The sequence below is a fragment of the Motacilla alba genome, chromosome 4, assembly GCF_015832195.1.
Source record: "Motacilla alba alba isolate MOTALB_02 chromosome 4, Motacilla_alba_V1.0_pri, whole genome shotgun sequence".
Classification (NCBI taxonomy): Eukaryota; Metazoa; Chordata; class Aves; order Passeriformes; family Motacillidae; genus Motacilla; species Motacilla alba.
This window is the reverse complement of record NC_052019.1, coordinates 31,073,356-31,094,599: the sequence shown is the minus strand read 5'-3', so window position 1 is coordinate 31,094,599 and position 21,244 is coordinate 31,073,356. Positions and strand designations below refer to the sequence as shown.

Here is a 21,244-nt window from a genome sequence, read left to right as displayed (position 1 = left end):
AATACAGGAACATGGTGATAAGGTGTGCCTAAGCCTATTTTCTCCCAGCTGGTCAAATCCAGTTTTCTCAGCCTTTCCTCACATGACAGGCTACCCAGTAATTTGGTCATCTTTGTTGCCCTTTTTTGCACCTTCTCCACCCTGTCCACATCTTTCTTGTATAGCAGGGACCAAAACTGAACACAATATTCAGATGTGGCCTGACCAGAACTGAGAAGAATGGCATAGTTACTTTATCTTTCCTGGCATTGAAGCAGCTAAGTCTTGCATTGGCTTGCTTTGCTGCAGCAACAAACTGTTTACTCACACTAAACTTGTCCACTAGGACCCCCAGGTCCTTTTCCATAGAGCTGTTCCCTAGCCAGGTAGATCCCCAGCCTGTGCTGATGTCCTGGTTATGTTTTTCCATGTGCAGGACCTTATATTTGTCCTTATTGAGCTTCATAAGCCTCTTGTTAGCCTAAGTTTTCAGCCTGTCCAGGTCTTCCTGCAGGCTGGCTCTCCCTTCCAAAGTGTCCACTGCCTCACTCAGTTTGGTATCACTGACAAACTTCATCTGGGTACACTTGATCCCATAATCCAAACCACTGATGAAGATACTAAACAGCCATGGGCCCAGTATCATTCCCTGGGGGACTCCACTTGTCAGGGTGAGAGGGAGCAATTTACCACCATCCTCCAGGTGTGGCTGGGCAGCCAGTTCCCCACCCACTGCATGGATCACACATGCACACCATCACATACACATTTCTGTAGGAGGAGGCCATGGGAAACCTTATCAAAAGCCTTGGAGATATCCAGGTAGACAACATTCACTGCAGGCCCCACATCAGCCAAGCAGGTTCATTTGTTGTAAGAGGCAATTGGGTTTGTCAAGCAAAATTTGTCCTTGGTCAATCTGTGCTGGCTTTTCCTAATCATGGGTTCCATTTGACTCGTAACAGCACACAGGAAAATTTGTTCCATAGGTTTCCCAGGGGCTGAAGTAAGACAGATGGGCCTACAGTTTTCTGTGTCCTTTCTGAAGTCCTTATTGTAGACAGGAGTGACATTAGCCTTATTTTAGTCTTCTTGGATGTCCCCCAAATTCCACAACTCAAAAATTATGGAGAGTGGCCTCCCCACAGCTATATAGGCCGGCTTTCCTTGGTTGGGTACTGTCAGAGCACATCAATGTGTAGAGGTCAAGCTCCTGTAATAGTTCATACATCAACCCCTCCTTCACAGACAGTGGGTCTGTGTTTGCATCAGCCAGGATTTTTTCCCAAGGCCTGGTGCTGATGGAAGGGCAAGGGTGAGGAAAGTCTTGAATACCTCTGCCTTTTCAGCCTTGTTCGTGACTAATTCATCTCTTCTGTTAAACAGCAGGAAAACACTTTCCTTCTGTTTCCTCTTGTTTACATCCCTGTCCTGGTTTCACCTTCATCCTTGTACCTGGCACAATGCTGTATTTTAAATTGGTATGAGAATAATGTTGATTACTCCCTAATGTTTTAGTTCTTGCTAAGTTGCGTTTGCTCAACATCAAAGACTTCTCAGTGCTCCATGGTCTGCCAGTGAGAGGCTCCACAAGGAGCTGCGAGAGAGCATGGCCAGGACAGCTGATCCCAACTGGTCAAAGAGATATTCCATACCACAGAAGGCCCTCCTCAGTACATGAACTGGGGTGGGGAAGGGGTGGCTGGGAGGGACCTGTTGCTGCTTGGGGGTGGACTGAGGTCAGTGGGTGGTAAGGAATTGTTTTGTGTCATCGCTTGTATTTCTTAGGCTTTGTTCCTCTCTCTTCCTGTTTTCATTTTACTTTATTATATTTCAGTCATTAAATTTTCTTATCTCAACCCATGGGTTTTATTTTTTTCTGATACTCTACTCTGTTCCACTGGGGTGGGGTGAATGCATGGTACATTGTCATGGTCTAAGCCATGATAGTACTTGAAGAACTCTTGTAGCTTTTGACATCTCTGACAAATTTCCATTTGAGCTGAGGTTTTGCTTTTCTAACTTCATCTAACTTAATCTCTGCACACCCTCGCAATGGCCTTATGTTTACTTGGATGTAATCCTGAAGCCCAGAAGAAGATTCAGAGAGAACTGGACAAGGTGTTTGGTAAGTTTTCTATTCCTTCTTTATAAAGATTAAAGAATTTGAGATAGGAGTGCACCATGTGGCCATTCTAGAGTTTTAAGTAGTTAGAGGTGGCTGGGACAGGTGCTGGAATTACTGCAGGAGAGAGTACTGAGAATGTTTTCCAGGTAAAGAGTAGGGTTTTTCTCTTTTTTATTTTATGGTAAAGCAGTTATAGACAGCCACCTATTTGCTGTTTTGATCCTTCTTCCTTTCCCTTTTCTCCCAGGCAAATGATATCAAGTATTGATTGGTACAAATACTCCTGTTATAACTTGTGCCCTACCAGGATTTTCTCTGACCTGGAGGAGTTTAGTCCTGAGTGATTCTTCCCTGAACATTTTAAGGAAAATCACCTGTATGGTTTCCAAATATTTAATGTTATTGACAGTTTTCACGCATCCATCACTTTGTAACTGACATTTCTGGTCTCACTGAGGGGTGATGTGGAGGATATTTCACCCCTATTTTCCCTTTCAGGCTTGTGATTGTTTCATGGTAGGCTTTTCAGCTGAGTGTAGATGTTATGGTCTCAGTAGCAGGGCTGCTACTGGGGTAGCCTCTCTGAGAAAAGGCTAGAGAGGAGAACACAGTTCCTGCTGGCTCCACTCTGGATTCACTGCAGGACACAGCTGAGCTAAGCAGCCAAACAAGTGGCACTTCAGTGAAAAAGTATTTACAAGTGTACAAAAAAATGCTAAAAAGACAGAAAAGTGTGGGGAGGGAAGAGAGAGAGAAACAGCAGTGCAAACACCAAGGTCTGAAGGAGGAGGAGGCAGTGCTCCAGGCTCCAGAGCAGAGATTCCTCAGCATCATATGGAGAAACTATGCTGGAGCAGGAGAAATAGAGTGAGGAGGGAACAGCAGAGAGGAACTTTTGTCTTTGTTTTTAGCTTTCTCATTATCTGTTTTTAATTGCCTATAAATTAAATTGAATTTCCAAATTTGGCTCTGTTTTGCCCATGATTGTAATCAATAAGCTATCTTTCAGTCTATTTTGGCTCATAAGCTTTGGTGTCCTGTTGAGGGAGGGGAGTTAATGGAGGGGATGTCTGACTGCTGGCCAAGGCTAACCCACCACAGCTTCTAAGAGGGTGTACAGCTATGACTGTGTTATGTGCAGGCACATGAAATGTGGAGAAAGAACTTCCTAGAGCCAATACCTATACTAGATCTTCCATGCTGCGAAAACGCAGGTAGCAGATCCGCAGTGTTGTGCTTCTGTGTCCCACAAGTTTTTTCTGGTCCTAAATTGCCCTGTTTATTCATTCTTCATGACTTCTGGCTCACTTCATGTAGTGTGATGCATGCTGCTAAATGCTTTCTTTAAACTTGCTGGAGTTTAGCAGGGAGGAGGTCCTGTACAATCTAGCCAAATCACAGAGAGCTGGGTGGAATCTTCACTTGAGACCTTGGAGGAGTTGTGATCATCCAGCTTGGGAGTGTGCACTTTTTGGGAAACGTTGATGAATAAACACAGGTGTGATGCTTTGGTAGCTACTTAAGTGTTAACTGCCTATTAATTATGCAAACATAACTGACACCTTATCAGAATTGCTTTGCAATAGTAGTCTGTGTTCTGGGTCCTAAGTGGTGGTCTCTGTTATTGTAAGTCACGTTTTTATCCTGCAGGGAAGATTATGGCTTCTTAGGGAGGCAGGCTTTTGTATTCTGTTGGGGATAATTTATTAATGCAAAATGTCTTGTAGTACTTGTAGTGAACTAAACAGTTGCTGCTGTACAGTGAACGCTAGGTTGCAGAAGCCAAGCAAGGTATGCTTGATGGAGGTGGCATCAAATCCATCTGTATCTCTGAAAAACAGCTGTGGTCTCTGTCTCACAAATGCTGTTAATGTCCTTTACCTGTGTGAGAAAGGGTCCACAGAAGGATTTGAAGCTGGAGTCTTCCTCAGGATTTGTTCTTGCAAGCCTAGATTTTAGGTATGAAGTTTCAGTAGCCTTGTTTGGGCATGAAATTTAGTATCAGGCCCTAAAATTCCTCTCTGAGGGCTGGTGAGATCTCTGAGCTCTCCACCTGTCCAGCTGATGACATATTTTGAAATGGAGACACACTGGGTTATGTTTTCTTTGTCTAGGTGGTGGCTATTGTGGACTACAAATAGCCTGTTTATTTCAGAGTAGCCTTCTACGTAAGGATTAATCATGTTGCAATGGTGTGTGTTTAGAAAGAGAGAAGCTCTTGCTAAGAAAGCCTTTCTTAAGAAAAAACCCAGTTTTTCAGAATGAGTTGTGTACTTCTCTGTTCAGCTTGGCTGCTGAGCTATTCAGCTTGTACTTCAGCTTGGCTGCTGAGCTCAGCTACATTCTGCAGTGGATCCAAAGTGGAGCCAGCAGGAACCCCCCCTCTGTTTTATCAGATCTACTTTAGACTTGCTTTGCTTTGTTTTGGTTTTTTGTTTTTGTTTTTTGTTAGTTTTTGTTTTGTTTTGTTTTGTTTTCTTGCTGCTAATGATGATTTTATTAGTTTTTCTTATTGAAGAATCCAGGCTTCATTCTAGGGACCAGCAGAAGCCTGTGTTGTCATTGTGTTTTGTGGCTGACACAGCTGCCTAACAGGTTGCTTGCCTTCTGCCAGCACAGGTAGAAAGGCTTCTACTCTAGGCAAGAGGCTGAAGAAGAGCAGGTTTGCACTATTGCAAGCATTTATAAAAGCAAAGATTCACTAACCAGTGGAGTGCTCACAGAAATCCAACACTGAACAACAGCTCTCAGGGTAAAAAGGAAATGCTGATCACAATTTGGTAGAAAACATATTTCCTACTGAACATCCTCCAAGTTTTGTTATGATTCCGAGTCTTGGTGACATAATTAGGCCTCAAAGATGCTAGGTCTCTCATTTCTTGTTTCTTGGGTATATATCTTTTATGTCTCATTCCAGTGTTTCTGTGGCCTTTTATTAACATCATCACCATTTCCAGCTGCTGGCAGGATGCTGCAATGTTTGCTTTGCAGTGTTCCCTACAACTTTCCCAGTGCCATTCCACCTTCTCCTTGCTGTTTCACAGGGTTTTTTTTTTTTTTTTTTGTTTTGTTTTTAGTGTCTGGGTTTCTTGTTTTTCCTGTAGAAGGAGTAATCAGCAGTTAGAGTACAGATTTTTGACTCAGAAGCATAAATAGCCACTTCATCTAATTATGGGTTCAATTAAGGCAACAAACTGCAAGACTTTTTGTAAAATTGAGAGTATAATTATTCAGCTGATCTCCATGTTAAAAATAGAAAAGGTGAGTCTCTTTTTCCTGTGTGCTCGCTTCCTTTCTAGGTTGTCACCTGAACAAAAGAGGGGACTGATGATTGTCTAACCTGCCTATGTGTTTGCAAGACTGGGTGTATATCTGCTGCTTTCTGTCACAAACCATTACAAACAACAGCAAGAGTAGCAAAGTTCATTTCCAGCTGTTTACTGTGCAGAAAGATGTAACAGTCAGCGTTTATGATAAAGTCTCTGCTGGGAGATTGCAAGAACAAAGTGCCAAAATTTACCCCCTCTGATGCCAAGGGTCACAGAACCTTACTTAACTTCTGATGTTCTGAGCTTTCGGCTTATGTTTTTTATCTTAGTTTTTTTGTTTATGCTATTTGTTTATTTGCTAAAAATGCTTTGCAGTCAGTGCAGTCATTTTTGGTACAAAGCAAAGAGGATAAATGTGACTATGGCCATAAGCACACACCATTTGTGCTTTATTTGGGGGGTGAAGTTTTGTGAATTGGCTGTGAACCATGCTGCCTCTACAAAAATTCTGTTTGACCAAAAGGTTTCTGAGCACCCACTTTGAGAAACAGATGCTCAGTAGCCCTGCAGCAGTGAGAAGAGACCCTGGATCCTCCTGAGGCAGGAGGGGCAGCAGTGTATGTGGTGGGTTTGGTACTGTGAGTACCCAGGCACTTTGCAAGTTGGGGCACAGGTGCTGGTGCTGCCAGTTGTTTTACTGGCACCCTTTAGCCTGTGCCTGAGCATTCAACAATGAGATCAGTAAAGGCCATTTGAGCTGAGAAGCATCCGTGTGCTTTGCAGTGCTGCTGTTGATCAGGGGTCCTTATGGGCTTTGGTTTTTGTAACTCCTCTAAGCCATCAAACCAGCTGAAAAAGGGTATTCTCCATCTGGCCCTTCAGTTATCGTGTTGGACAGCACTGAAGCAGTTCTCTATGCCAAAATGGTGTTGAGCACCTGAAAACAGATTGAGAAAGATGATATTGAGAAAATTCATCTATCCCAAATCAGCAAAAAGGTGTTTTTTGATGGTGCTTTGTTTTTTACCTTGTGAGGTATTGCATGGCCTACAAAGAAGGTTCTCACTCCTCACTTGGCTCGAGCCAAGTGAGGGCAGTGACCGTTCCCTCTGGCTTCCTTTCCTCCAGGAAATGATAGAATGCAGCCTCTCCATAAGAGTGTTTTGTAACTCTGTTTATTTTCCCGGCAAGAAGCTATGCCAGTGGCCTGTGTGACGGCTCCGCCTCCTGCTCTTCTGGCCAACTTTTCTGCAGTGCCGGGTACAGGCAGTCCCAGTTTTGCAGCAGGGATCGAGGCTCGGAGCAGGAGGCGGAGAGGTGACGATGGACGTCGTGGAAGGACTCTCAGGGAGACCCCAGCTGCTGCCATGGGGAGCTGGGATCATTGCTCTGCTTTTGACAATTGTGACTGTGTGCTCCCTGCCCTCCCTGATGGAATACTGGAGGCAATGGTGGATATTGAAGTCGATTCCGGGTATCAGCCCCTGCTATCCTGTGGTGGGAAATGCCCTGCTCTTGGAGCGGAAAGGAGAAGGTAATGCCAGCTCACACTGTAGCCCAGCTGTGAGGTCCCTGCACTGCCTGGGGTTTGCTGGAGGAGCCAGTGGTGGTGAGGTGCTTGTGTGGCTGAGCTGTGGAAGGGAAGTGGAGTATCACAGGATGTGCTGTTGCCTTTAGGTCTCTCTGGGCAGTCTGCAGAGGGGAACAGTGTGAGGAGTGGGCAGTGAAGAGGAAAGGAGAGGAACTGCATAAATGTGGCATTATTACTGGTCTCAAAGACTAACTGGAGGTTAAATCTGACAGCAGCTGCTGCTGGGCTCAGACCGTTAAATTGTTGGTAGGGTGGAGCATGAACGCTGTGGAATGTATTTTAGTGAGAGAGAGGCATGCTGTGGGCTCTTGCAGGAAGTGCTGCTTCACAAAGTTGAACACTATGTCCTCATGACTTTTTTGCTGTGATCCAAACAAAGCTTGAAACAATTACCTTCCCCCAAGCAAGCATGTGCAAGGGACTTAAGCATTCCAAGTTGTTTTTACCTGGGCTCACTTCCAGAGTCATCTGTGACTTAGATTTATGCATTGAGTGCAAAAGAACTTGCTGAGCATTTATAGTGCATCACTCAAAAAGCAAATCCTTTTGTTCTTGAAATGATTAGTATGACCTTCTTTCTGCCGAGTGCATGAGAGAGCACTAACATGCTAGATGATCCCTTTCCATTTGGTACTCATATTTTAACAGTAACATATTTCTTAAGGAGTTTGTGGTATGAAAGTGTTGCTGAGTCTGCTGCCAGTGGCCCAAACTCCTCTGTGTATGTTTGTGATGCCTGTGTATGCCAGTTCTACTCTGTGCACATGTGTTGCTGGCTGTGCTGCTGTATATGCTGCCAGAAGAGAGACTAATGGGTCATGGGAGCATGGTGAAGTCAAGTGAGAGTACAGCATTGGAACACAAATTGCCCATGCTGAGACATGGTGCCTCTGTTCACAAGGCACACTGTCATATCTTTCCTCTGGATCCATTCCCATATCTGAGGACAAATATGAGACATCTGTGGTGGATGTGAGGGCAGGCAGATTTCCACAAAGTTGACTTTGGGGAAGCAGTAGGAGGATGATAGGATGTTTATAGGAGCTGGACTGGTGGATTAATCTTTTTTTTTTTCCTTTCTTATCCTCTTTTAAAAAAAATCTTCTTTAAAAATCCAAACCAAACTGGAACATTGCTTCTATCTCCAGAAAGCAATTTGATGTGAACTCTGATGTTCTGTGTAGTCCCTAATCTCATTTGTTAGCAGGAATCACATAGCTCCCATGTTTTAGTTAAGGAATCACATAGCTCCCATGTCCAGCCTTCTTTGCTCTTATTTATACAAAAATGGGTGAAATTTGTGGTTTATAATATTTTTCATTAAAAATATAACAAAAAACTTTTAAAAAGGGTAACATTCTATAACAGGAATGAAAATAACTTTTCATATGAGGAGGATTTTTTTAATTGGTATTGCTAGACAGTTGCTGGAAAATGTGCTATTTTAATCATGATAATGTTAGGAAAAATATTCTAAAAATAGTAAAATAATCTGACACTATGAATCGTGTTGAATGAGGTGTCATTAGAACTTTTTGTAAGTCTAGGGAAAGCTGTATTTGGACATCTATTAGGAAACTATTTAATAATTTTTCTTTTTTTTTTCTTTGATTTGGGGACCTTTTGAATTTTCAATTCTGCAGAGGCTTGTAAAGGTATCATTTGTTTAAGCTTGTTTCTGAAAGGGCAAAGAAGTGTTTAATCCTTGAATATCCTGAGAGCGGTCCCCACCTCTAATATTGCGGAATGAATCTGATTGTCCTCTGTGATGAGATAGTGTCAAAGACCTTTTTTGAATTAAATCAAACACCATCTACTCCTTTTACCCTGTCAACAGATTTAGCTATCTCCCATACTTTCTGTACAGCTGAATTGACAAGATATGGACTGAGTAATTGCAAAATAATGTGGGAGGAGTATTCGCTGGTTGCTGAGCTCACTGGTCTGAAGTCCAACTGACAGCTGGACAGCAGTGGTATCCCTCAGGTTTATCTGTGGCATAAATGGTGCTGTGAGTCTGTGCCTGAAGATATTAGGACACCTGAATTGTAAAATCCACAAATGCAAAATATGATGCTATGTCACAGCAGCAGGTTAGAAGTCCAAGAAAATCACAATTGCAGGGCTTGTGGTGCAAGAGTTCATTACAGAAGCCTTGCTTATTTTTTAAATTCCCCTTGTTGAAGCTCTACTCTGATTTTCTATTCCAGATTTTTTTAAACAGATACAGTTTTATACTGAAGAGTTCAGAAGTTGGCCATTGTTCAAACTTTGGATAGGACCAGTGCCTGTCATGTTTTTGTATCACCCTGACAGTGTGGAGGTGAGCATGCTGGTCTCCTTCTCTTCTACTGGGATGCAGAGCAGTGCCCAACATGTTACTTTCTATTACCTCAATGTAATTTTTGTTAAAAGGGGCTTGGACTGATTTGCTTTGGGATGATCCTCTGAGTTAGTGGTAAACAAAGGCATAAAGTAAAGGAATATAAAAAGGCCTAGTCAGAGGGCATTGAGGGGAATACTGAAGATGACCTGCAAATGAAAGCATTAAAGAAGCATCTCCTTCAGCTTTGTTTTCACATGTGTGAAAGCTTCTGCTCCTAAGATCAGAACAAACAAGCAGATAGCAGGGAATATGGGACCGCTGAAATAAGGATAGAACATTATGAGATTCAGGTTGCAATGCTTGTGTCTCTTTGACAGACTTCTGCATTAGAACTTAGTGGGTCTGTTTTGATGCCATGAAATGTAGTCGTAAGTTTTACTGCCAACAGTGATTGTCCTTGATCTAGTAAGACACTGTTGTTTCTCTCTTAGAGTGTTTATTGAAGAACTAGTGAAGAAATATCTCTCCATCTAGCAAGTAATATTTTTTCCTCGCTGTTCATTTTTCTGACAGGTTATCCTGAACAATTCAAAACATATCGACAAATCATACCTGTACAAATTCCTGCATCCATGGCTGGGCACTGGACTTCTGACAAGGTATAATGTATAATGAAATGAGGGTACACTGCTGTGTTTTTGAAATTTGCAGGGTATATGATAAGAAGAGGTCTTAGTGGCAGGAATGCTGTATGTATTTCTGAACAAAGAGATTCTGTGCATTGCTTATCTCAGCTGGTCATATTGCAGACCAGTAGGATAGACCTGAGCTTGGTGATGCTTTGGGGTAGGATTGGAGACTATCTACACCCTTTCCTTCATTTCCTTCATGAAGTATAGGATCGTGGCAAATGAGCCTGGGTAGGAGCATAAATCAGGAGTGGAGAAAGGGAAGAGCAGTGGTATAAAGGTTTGGTGTCCTCCAGTCTTGGAAGGGCAAAGGAAGGATTGGTCTGGATGATGCAGATACTCAAGAGTCAGAGCAGGGTAAGTATAGAGTGTCTTTGGTACATTTGAGCCTCTTCTGGGTTTCTAAAAAAAAGAGGTCAAGGTCCCAGCATTAGTGGTTAACTTTGTTGCTTATTTGGAGCCCTCAGAGGTGGACTCCTCATGCTTTATGATGGGACCATGGTATTGTAAAAACCAGCTGGGATCATGTGGTGTGGGAAGTACAAGTTCATGTGAGAGGATGAGGCATGCATTTTATCCTGAGTTTTGTTTTGCCTTTAAGAAGGCAGTAATTAATCAGTAACAATGTGCAGAGGTGAAGTCCATGAGCATCAGGCATGGTGTATCCTCACTGTTCTTCCTTACTGGTTGTTTTGTCTTCCATAGATGTACAGAAGTATTTTGACTTTCTTATGCTTGGAAAAACATATGGGGGAAAATGTTCCAGTCTCTGCTGATTAGGGGCAGCAGTGGCAGACAGCAAGCCAATATGCTGGCCTGTGAAGTGCTCTAATAGCAAGTTAATTATCACACTGCTGATTAGGGGCAGCAGTGTGATAGTTTTACCCTGTAAGCAGAAGTGTCAGCTGGGGCATATTATTTAGAAAAAGTGAACCAGGACCCCAGGAAGCTGGTGACATTCACTGTGGCTCCATGCTTGTCACTGGCATGTGGGAAGTGATTGCCTGTCTCCAAAGAAGTAGATTGTAGCCATACCTTGAGGCAGTCATTTTCATGATGTCTCTAGGTCCTAGTTCTCTGCAGGCCTCATTTCATGGTCAGTGGAGGAAGGCAAGCACAACCACTGATTCAGAGAGATGGTGGGGTGGTCATTAGCCTTGATGCTGAATAGCTGTTTTGGCCTCTGGCTGGCTTCTGCTTGGTCCTTTTGAGCCTGTGCACTGACTAACAGGGATGTACTGTTTGGAGGCTTTTTGACATCTCCATTTGTTAAGATCAGCTGGAGAAATGGTGGCTTCTGCTTCCAAGAGACCTGGAGCAAGAAATATTTCCATTTGCTCCTTCTGTGGGGTGCTATGAACAGCTTGAACAGACATCTACAGTGTGTCCACCTCTTCCAGGCTTCAGTATTCACTGTGTACTTCCTGTAATGGTGAGAATATTATTTTGGCTTGGAGGTTTTTAGCCTTCCTTTTCCCCATTAATTTTGTAGCACTGGAGACAAGTGGCGGTCACGGAGGAAGATGATAACTCCCACATTCCACTTTGCAATCTTGAGTGACTTTCTAGAGGTTATGAATGAACAAGGAAATATTTTGGTGAAGAAACTTGAGAAGCATGTTGACAAGGAGCCATTTGATGTCTTTATGGACATCACTCTGTGTGCCCTTGATATTATTTGTGGTAAGTCTTGTTCAGTTATTGTGGTAGAATTGTGGGTGACGCAGAAGATCATGAGTTTAGCTGTGCCAGTTTGTGTAAGATGATTGAAGAGCAATATCCCTGCATATTTTCTAAATACATTTCCATCCTTCTCAAACTTTTTCCCAGGGTTTACTACTTGTATCTGAGCAGCTGAGTTGTGGGACTGGCAGGACAGAGGTAGCAGTCTGAAGTGAGGTTTTCTTGAGGAGCAGGATTCCTGGGCATGGAAATACAAAGAAAGCTCATTCCCTGCAAAGGGATATGTGTATTCACTTGTTGAAGGGATGGTGATGATAGTCAGAAGCTGGGGATGGTGGTGATAGTAAGAAGCTGGGAGTAGTAGTAACTCACTGTGTACTACACTGGATTCTACTTTGTACTTGTGAAATGTTGATATTTTCCTCCTAGAAACAGCAATGGGCAGGAATGTGGGTGCCCAGAAGAATAAGGATTCTGACTATGTTTCTGCTATCTACAGGTAAATGCGCATTTTCCTTAGTCATATTTCAGTTGAGCTGGAATTAATGCTGCTGGTGTCAGGAAGGAAGGCCAGGGAGTCAGAGAGGGAGGGATGTAAAGCATTGAAACAGACTAACCCTGAGTCACTAAATACCCTGGAGGTGTTTGATGAGACATGTTCCTGTGGCGCTTAGGGTCATGGTGTAGCAATGGACTGGGTTAACACACTCGGTTAACAGTTGGACTCAGTGGTGTAAAAGGTCTTTTCCAACCTAAATGAATCTGTGATTTTATGATCCCACTCTTAGCTTTTGATGGAGCTTGTTGAGACAGGTATGATAAAAAAAGGGGTAGATCTGAAGGGTTTGATTATCATTGGTTCCTTGGCCTTTTCCAAATTGTAGCACAAGTGTGTTTGAAGTAGGTAATAATTACTCCTCTGCAGCTAAAGCATGTGCAAGAGCTGAATAGCAATGACAATCAGCCCTTCCAAATGTACTCCACTTGTGTTTGAGGATACTTGAAGTCTCATATTTTTCATTTTAGATACATTTGAAGTCCTTTAACATGCAGTCTGGTATCTGGATGTTCAAGTAGGAATGCAGTGCTCTCAGAAACTGTTTGAATTCTTGGGGCAGACATTTTGGGAGCCTGTCATGAGTGGTCTTTACAACAGTGTCAATGCTTTGCTGAAGTGGGGTGTGATGGGATTGGATGACTTAATAGAACTGTTTCAAGAGGATTCAGACTAAATGAGAATATGCTGTCCTTCTCAGAGATCAATACTTAAAAAAATAAAATATGGTGATTCTGGGATAAGTAACAGAAATTTTGAGATGGTGCAAAATCAAGACACAAATGTGAATGGCCTTCCTTTCAAATATTTGGTTTAAACCTACACAATATGTTAAGTTCTACTATATTAGGGTACATAGAAGTTGTTTCTTGTGGGTTTTTTGTGTTCTTGAAATGTGCTATAATTTGGTGTTTTTGTCAAGTAATGTTACATGATATAATTGTTTTGCCCCTAGGATGGGTGATCTAATCCAACGGCGACAGATGAGCCCTTGGCTTTGGCCTGACTTTTTGTATGTATTGTTCAAAGAAGGAAGAGAGCACAAGAGGATTCTCAACATTCTTCATAATTTTACAGATGCGGTATAGAGTCTTTAAAAAATATTTATAATATTTATAGTGATAATTTTCATTGTTGGATTAAAGTTTTGCACTCAGATCTTCCAAATGGGGATGAGGTTCAGCCTTCTTGATATGCTGTCTCTCTATTGTGATGCTGAGGAATTCCCCAAAAAGAAGACAAGAGATGACTTCCCTTTTAGGATCTCTGCTGAATTTAAACTAGAAAGTAGACTGCCTCAAGGCAATGCCAGAACTTGCAGGTCCTTGACAACTGAAACAAACAACAGAAATTCATTAAACTCTTGCTCTGCCTGAAAAGCTCCACATCTGGATGACATCCAATGGCTCACTGCCAAGTTTGGAGCAGTAAACATAGGGTTCTGCATGGTAGTGCTGCTGGGTTCAGCCCTCAGAAACTGAAGCCTGTATTCATTTTCCCCTGTTCAGAGCAGAACTGCTGAGAGGAGTAAACACACACATCTGCAGTAAGGTATTCTGATGCAGAAGTCATTAGGTATGCATTACTCACTTGGCATAAAATAATTTGTTCTCTCACCCTGTTAGACTGTGGAAGTAACAGCCCTTTCTCTCACCAAATAATTCCTATTTTGTTCTTGCCAAAGTTTGCCCTCCCAAATCTACTATTAGGATGTTATCAGAGAGGCTGCTTTCCCTGTGTATGTACCCCATACATAGCTTCCTTTTATTGGAAATTGCAGTAGTAAGTCATAGGAGCGGCTTTTAACACTTGCACTCTTCTGATGCTGGGCTGGTGCACTGAAGAATATGAACAACCAAATCATAGAAGATGACAAAGGACCATAAATAATAATTGCACCTGTGTAGTCAATATGTGACACATGTGCGTGTTCAGTGAGGAAAACAATGTGTGTGCATGGAATTGTATTTTTTTTCTTCCATTCAGTGATTCCTCCGAACAGAAATGCATACTCTACACCCTTACACCCTTTTAAATTATTTTGTTGTTTTTAAGAGCAATGCCAGTTCATTGAAGGGTTCTGTTTTGACTTTGCAACAACAATGGCAGCAATAAGAAATGTATGTCTGTTACTGAGTCTGTACTTCAACCTAAAAAAGGGAAATTCAGCCATTGCTCTCATACTTGGGAAAATTTGGGAAACTTTTGTATAGTGAGTTCAGCAATACTGTGTGTAGCCTTGACACATGGTTCTGGGATGCCCTGGCTTCTCTTCAGTTTCCTGAGTTTTTTGGAGGTTGGAAGTGAGATCTTTCCTTAGTTCTCAGATGGGATAGAGAAGATCTTATTGATGATTAATGTGATCTCACTGTGGTGTTTTTTGTTTTTTTTTTTTTTTTTTGATATGCTGTTACTATTGTTGGCATTCATTATTGGTGTGTTCCAGATACTCTGGATATGTTTACACTTCTTGATGGCCCCCAAGTTGTTTACATAGTTTGGCTATCTATTTTCTTGATTGCACAAAGGCTGTTCGAGGTTTATTCTATTGCTTGGGGCAAGAAAGGTTGATCATAATTCACTACTAATAAAAAGTCAGCTAAATTTCATGACCTAATACTGACAGTTGTGCTACCTAGCCAATGTAGACTGCTACAGATGTATGTTGTTTTGATAAGTTAGGACAAAACTGTATGAGGCAGATGGTGCGCTTGTGCTGAATTCATTATATCTGATGTAATGGTTCTAATCTCAGGTCATTGCAGAAAAAGCTGAAGAACTTAAAAACACCCAGCAAAAGGAACATGATAATGATGGTAACTCTGAAGAAAGTGGTTCCAAAAAGAGAAAAGCATTCCTGGACATGCTCCTGAACGCAACAGATGATGATGGGAAAAAATTGAGCTACAGGGACATTCGTGAGGAAGTGGATACTTTCATGTTTGAGGTAACCAAGGAACTCATTGGTTTATTGTTCTTTTGTTTTTGTTGTTGTTGTTTTGGAAGATTTCATTTGCTGGGGTTTTTTTGTTTGGTTTTTTTCCCCTTCAAACCCAAGATTCAGAATTTTCAGGTGGTGACTCTTGTCTTAGTTCAGGAAGTTGCTTTTAGCATGATGTTATTTAAGCCCTGGAAGCCTAAGAGAAAATCTCAGTGTTTCTATTCTACAGAGGTACGATAGAAGCATTGGTATGCCCTGCAAAAACTTTGGACAATGCACATGTGGTAGGCCCTGCCTGTGTGAGCAGGGTCTACTCATGAAAGCGGGTGGGAAATGAAAACTTAAAGGCTGACGTGGGCCATGGGCTCTTGCCTTTTGTTGCAAACTTCATTAACACTGAAGAGAGCTCAAAATAGTTTCACAGTTTTGACTTGCATTTTGTCATATCGCCTCACATTTTTTTCCTTTGCTACATTGCCTGCAGTCTTCTGGTTCTGTAGTCCACTGTGCATCAGTGCTTCATCTTCTTGTAGAAACTCATCCTAGAATGGTTTGGGTTGGAAGGGACCTTAAACATCATCTAGTTACAACCCTCCTGCCATGGGCAGGGATGTCATCAACTAGGTTAGGTTGCCAGGGCCCTGTCCCACCTGGCCCTGGACACCTTGAGAGACAGGACATTCAAAACTTCTCTAGCCAACATGTTCTTCACTAATCTCTGAGTAAAAAATTTCTTCCTAACATCTAATCTAAATTTTTTCTCTTTTAGTTGAAAATTATTCTCTCTTGTCCTATAAGTACCTGCTCATGTAAAATGACACACACCGTCTTTTTTTTTTTTTTTTTTTTTTTGGTAAGTCCTTTCTAAGTACTGAAAGGCCACAGTCAGGTCTTCCCAGAGCCTTCTCTTCTCCAGGCTGAACAGCCCCAACTCTCCCAGCCTGTCTTTCAACAGGGATGACAGGGACAGGGATGACAAGACAGGGATGTCCCATCCCTCTGATTATCTTCAAGGCCCTTCTTCTTGTCTTATTTGCTCAGGGAGGATCTGAAGAAGATTTTAACGAGTTTTCCACACTGATGGACCTGGATTCTGTCAGAAGAGCTTAATTCATAGAATCATATTAATACTATTGTAACCTAGAGAAACTCTCTTCTCATCTTGCCATTTCTGTACTACAGCAGCATTCTGAACTTCACCACAAGTGTGCTTTTTTAGTATCAAAATCCTTTTTTCATCAATTTTTCCGTTTTCTGTTCCTCCCCTTTTTGTGGCTTTTTTTTTTTTTCCTTCACATTTTGTCTCCCTTTTCTTTTTCCTCTCCTTCCCATGGTGCTGGGAACTAGTAGTTGATTCTCTTCCCATAGAAAACCAAGTATTTTCCCCTGTGGCTACTGTATTGTGTCGCATAAAACCATTTTTAGATACTTTTGAAAATGTTATAAGTTGTGTCCATTGTATATCTCCTGTGACAGTCACTGACCCCCCTAGATGTTGACAGGACAGTAACCAAAAAGATGAATATATATCTGATTCATTGTGTAGATACTGATAGTTCATGCAGCTCCTGAGAATCAGAAGAGAGGGATTTTGCTTGGGTTATTTCAACACTTTCCCCTTTTGTCACAACAATTGTGGATCACCTTTTATCTTGATAGTTAGTAAGTTGAATAATTCACTCTTGATTCTTGTTTTTATCATGGCAATGGGACTAATACGTCTCACTTTTCATACTAACTGCATACCTAAGTATTTACAAAGCCCACTGGTACATGGGAGTAGAGTTGAAATAAATGTCTCTGTAAATCTGGACCTGTAGGGCCATGATACAACAGCAGCTGCTATGAACTGGGTCTTGTACTTGCTTGGACGTAATCCAGAAATTCAGAAGAAGGTTCACAGGGAATTGGATGAGGTGTTTGGTAAGTCTTCATTCCCCCTTCATTGGGGTTTTGCTGCATTTGTGAGTGGAAATGTGTTAAAAGCCTAGAAGTTGAAGGGGGTTCAAGAGCATGCCTTGTGGCCCTTCTGGAGCTTTCAGCAGCTAGAGGTGCTTGGGATGGGTGTGGGAAGGTCTGTTGTGGTGTACAACCAAACTTGTCTTTGGGGCAAGATATGCATGTTTAATATATTTGTAAAACCTTCTTGTATGTAGTCTTGGTGCATGATGAGAGTTTCTGGGGGGATCCAGGATGAGTTTGTTTAGCCAAAGATGGGGAGTTTTGGTCTTGGTCATTCCTCTATTTGTTTTTGGACAGACAATACTGAACGTCCTGTTACAACGGAGGATTTGAAAAATCTTCGATACCTTGAATGTGTTGTGAAAGAAGCTCTTCGTCTCTACCCTTCAGTTCCCATGTTTGCCCGTACCTTGAGAGAGGATTGCTGCATTAGTAAGTGGTGCTCTGTGTTTGCCACTTTCTCTTGTGTTAGCATTTCTGCAGTGGAGATGTTTCCCAAGAAAAGGGCAGCATTGTTTTATTTTTCACTGTTCTGTTGTGTATAGCAGGTCATTTGTTTGTTGTTGTTTTGACTCTTCTTCTCCCTTTCTCTTCTCTCTTTAGGGGGATATCAGATACCTAGAGGTGCAAATGTCCTTGTTTTAACTTATGCCCTGCATAGAGACCCTGAGGTCTTCCCTGACCCGGAGGAGTTCAGGCCTGAGCGATTCCTCCCTGAAAATTCTAAGGGAAGGCACCCATATGCTTATGTGCCCTTCTCAGCTGGTCCCAGGAACTGCATTGGTATGTATCTGGAGAGGAAGCCCTTGTAAGGTTCTGCTTTTGAATGTGGTAACTGAGACCACATTTGGTGTCAGTACTGTTTGTATAGTGCTCTTCCTCATTCTCCACCTCTGAATCTGGGCACTGTATGTTCTGCAAGCCACACACTTCCATTAGATTGACCCGAATTCTCTCAGAAGAGTTTAATTCATAGACTCATATTAATACTGCTGAGCTGCCCCATTTGTTTCTTCTGAGGGATTTCCTTTCTTCCTAGGGATGAGTGTCTATTATGCTGATGATGTTTCTTCCTCATTGCTGTGCAGCCTGGCAGCATGTTATTGGGCTCCTGTGTTTGCTTCCTAATTTCTGATTCTCAGTGTCAGCAACACAGAGTGAGAGAAAACACATGTCCTGCACCTGTTTTCTCTGGAAACAGTTCATCTGTCTCTCTCAGGTTCTGAGCTGGATGTCCACAGCACATGCAATCTGCAACTGATGTATTCTTTCCCTGTTTCTGACACTGTAGTTGGTTTGGTGTTTTCTCTGTCATCCCAGAACTCGGTAGCACTTTCAGATGCCACTGAGATGCTTGGCATTTATCCATGCTTCAAGTAGAGGCAGTGTTGTTTATATTGTAGAACATGTGAAAAGACTGTTCCCTCTACTGGTTTTGAGTGTAGATGGGGAACATCCAAAAGTTGTCATGCTATTACAATAATGGGAAATATTACTTATTTTGTTTTTTTTTTTATTTTGTTTTGTTTGTTTGGTTTGGTTTCTGTTTTTGGGGGATGTGATTGGTTTGTTTTGTCTCATTGATTGGTTTATCTCATTGGTAGTAGGTGCCCTTTTCCATAAGAGCAGTAAACTAGGTCTTTCCTTGTTCAGAAGAGAAATCTAATTTAATATAACATGTCTAGCTAGTTTCTGAGTGTGCAGGAACATGTGCAGGAGAGGTGGTTCATTAGTATAATTGCAAAAGTGCATTGTGTGTACATATGTATGGATTTCTGTGTATATAATCTGTGTATATAATACAGAGGGGAGAACATAAAAAGTTCTCAGCCCTGCTTTTTGTGTCCCATCTGCGTTTTTTAGTTTTTGTGAACTGCCTTGTGGCACTTGGTTTGGTTTCCCTCACATTTCTCTGTTCTCATGTTTCTGCCTTCACCTATCTCTGAATTAAAAATTGAACTTTGCCCTCTATGCTACCAAACCGTCAGTGTGTATGAGGCTTAATGATCACTGAAGGAAGGTCTGTCTGTTATTCCATTGCAGTTGCATCTCCTTTGCTCCTCTCCACATATATGGAACCATGAGATTTTTCTCTCCCCACAGTCCCTGTGCTGCATCTTCTGCTCTGGTCTGCTATCCATCCTTCCTGCCTAGTCCTCTCAAGAGACGTGACAAGGCTGTGTTTTGTAGTAGTTCCATATAAAGGGTTGACTGTTTCCACATTGCTGTTTAGTTCTGTTTACTATAGGAAGGAGAACATACTGTTGATTATCCCAAGAAGTCCAGAGTTTTCATGCAGAGAAAAGTGCTAGTGTTACTTGTATCCATATGACCTTGATTTTGGCCTAAAGCTAGTTCTGTTCTTAAATCCTGTGAGCATGCAAGTGCAGCAGCTGTTGATGCAACCTGACAATAACTATTTTTTTTTCTGCCCTGTAACTCATAGGTCAGCGCTTTGCACAAATGGAGGAGAAAACTCTTCTAGCCCTCATCCTGCGGCGCTTTTGGGTGGAATCATGTCAAAAGCCAGAAGAGCTTGGTTTATGTGGAGAATTGATTCTTCGTCCAAATAAAGGCATCTGGATTAAACTGAAGAGGAGACCAAATGCTGGATCAGAATGAAAGGAATTTCAAAAGTTTACTTCCAAATGTTTTCAATCTATTTAGACTGAGACATATTTTAAAATCAAATATTTTTATGTCAGTCCAGCAATTTGTTAAAACTAGTTGCTATTGTTGTATTAAAAAAGATGTAGCAATAGCCCTAGTTGCTCTACTTCTATAGTGCTTGTGAGCTTCATGCTAATCTTTGAAATGAAATTTAATCCTTAAATTTTAGTGCCTTATCTGCATGTAATCAAATGCAATTTAATCCTTAATTTTTAGTGCCTTATCTGCTCAGATGAAATTATTCTATTGCCACAGCGCCATAAAAACTAAGCTATGGTAATGACAACAGCAATGCCTGTGATGTGATCAGCTTACATGCCATAGCATTTTCCAGGTGACTGGAAATCTCAAATGTTTGTAAGGTTTTCAGGTTTGTTTCTGAAAAATACAAGTGATAATCCTTCTTCTTAGCAAATTTTTTTTTGGTGATGACTGCCTCTGTAAAGACCACAAAAAAAATCTCTGATAATTTCACTCCTTCTTGGTAAGCATTTAAAGTAGTTTGTAAGAAGGGAGTGCTCTGAATTATTTTTTTGCAAACTGCACCAAAAGCATTAATCTTTATAACCATAGCAGGAACTAGACTGTCTACAAATTACACGCAGGATTTCATAATGACAAAAGCAATGTATTATTACAAACTTTGAGAATAAACTCCTACTATGCCTCAATGTGGACTGTACCTGTTGAAATTGCATGCCTGTGTGCAGGTAAATTGCTGATGACTAATTGTTTCTTCGCTTCAGTTCCCCTAGGATGATCATTCAACCAGATTTTACTATGCTGGTCAAAGCTGAAACAATGAGCCAGTGTGCTCTTGCCTTCTAGTGCCCTGAAGGCAACATCCAGAGTCTTTTGCTAATTGATGTTGAAGAGGAATTACGGTGATGCAATGAAGTGCCTGTCAGAGTTTCTGATTGTACCTTCATGACAGGTCAAAGTCTGCTACAGGCCGTACAGCTGGAGAACAGACTCCACGATTTTTGCATGCTCTGAAGAAAAAACTGGTGCTAAACCAAGCTGATGTCCTCTAGCTGGTCTGGCTTTACTTGTGCCCAATGCTTAGGGGCTTCTTTTGACTGGTGTGTGTTGCTCCAGCACGATACCTGGCACCGTACATAGAGGGGTGCCCACCAATAACCACACTTGTGCCTTTAGTTGTTCTTGCCACTTGGTGCTGAGGGCTTTTGGTGTGTTGCTGCCTTTAGGTTGTTCTTGGGCTGTGGGCAGCTTGCAGAGGGGGACTGGATGAGAAGCTGGAGGTCAGAGCTGATACAACTAATATGGACTGGTCGAGAAATGATTAATGTGTTACAAAGTAGGAAAGGAGTAATCTGTTCTTACTCATTTTGTTGACATTTAAAGATTTTTTTCTTTTGTCTCTTTCTATGTTTCCTTTTAACAACGCTTAGTGACTTAATACCTGGGATACTGCTCTACTTTGCAGAAT

The 21,244-nt window shown here is 41.8% G+C and overlaps 1 protein-coding gene across 1 annotated transcript; it reads left to right on the top strand.

The window, feature by feature from the left end:
- The first annotated feature begins 6,620 nt into the window (after positions 1-6,620).
- On the top strand, positions 6,621-20,474 carry LOC119700676 (cytochrome P450 4V2). The gene is made up of 11 exons (XM_038136156.1): positions 6,621-6,910; positions 9,178-9,290; positions 9,867-9,952; positions 11,475-11,665; positions 12,095-12,164; positions 13,177-13,303; positions 14,977-15,168; positions 16,983-17,085; positions 17,422-17,556; positions 17,728-17,907; positions 19,571-20,474. Exons 1-11 carry the CDS (start codon positions 6,700-6,702, stop codon positions 19,744-19,746), a joined length of 1,584 nt encoding a protein of 527 aa, XP_037992084.1. The 5' UTR covers positions 6,621-6,699; the 3' UTR covers positions 19,747-20,474.
- The last annotated feature ends 770 nt before the right edge of the window (positions 20,475-21,244 follow it).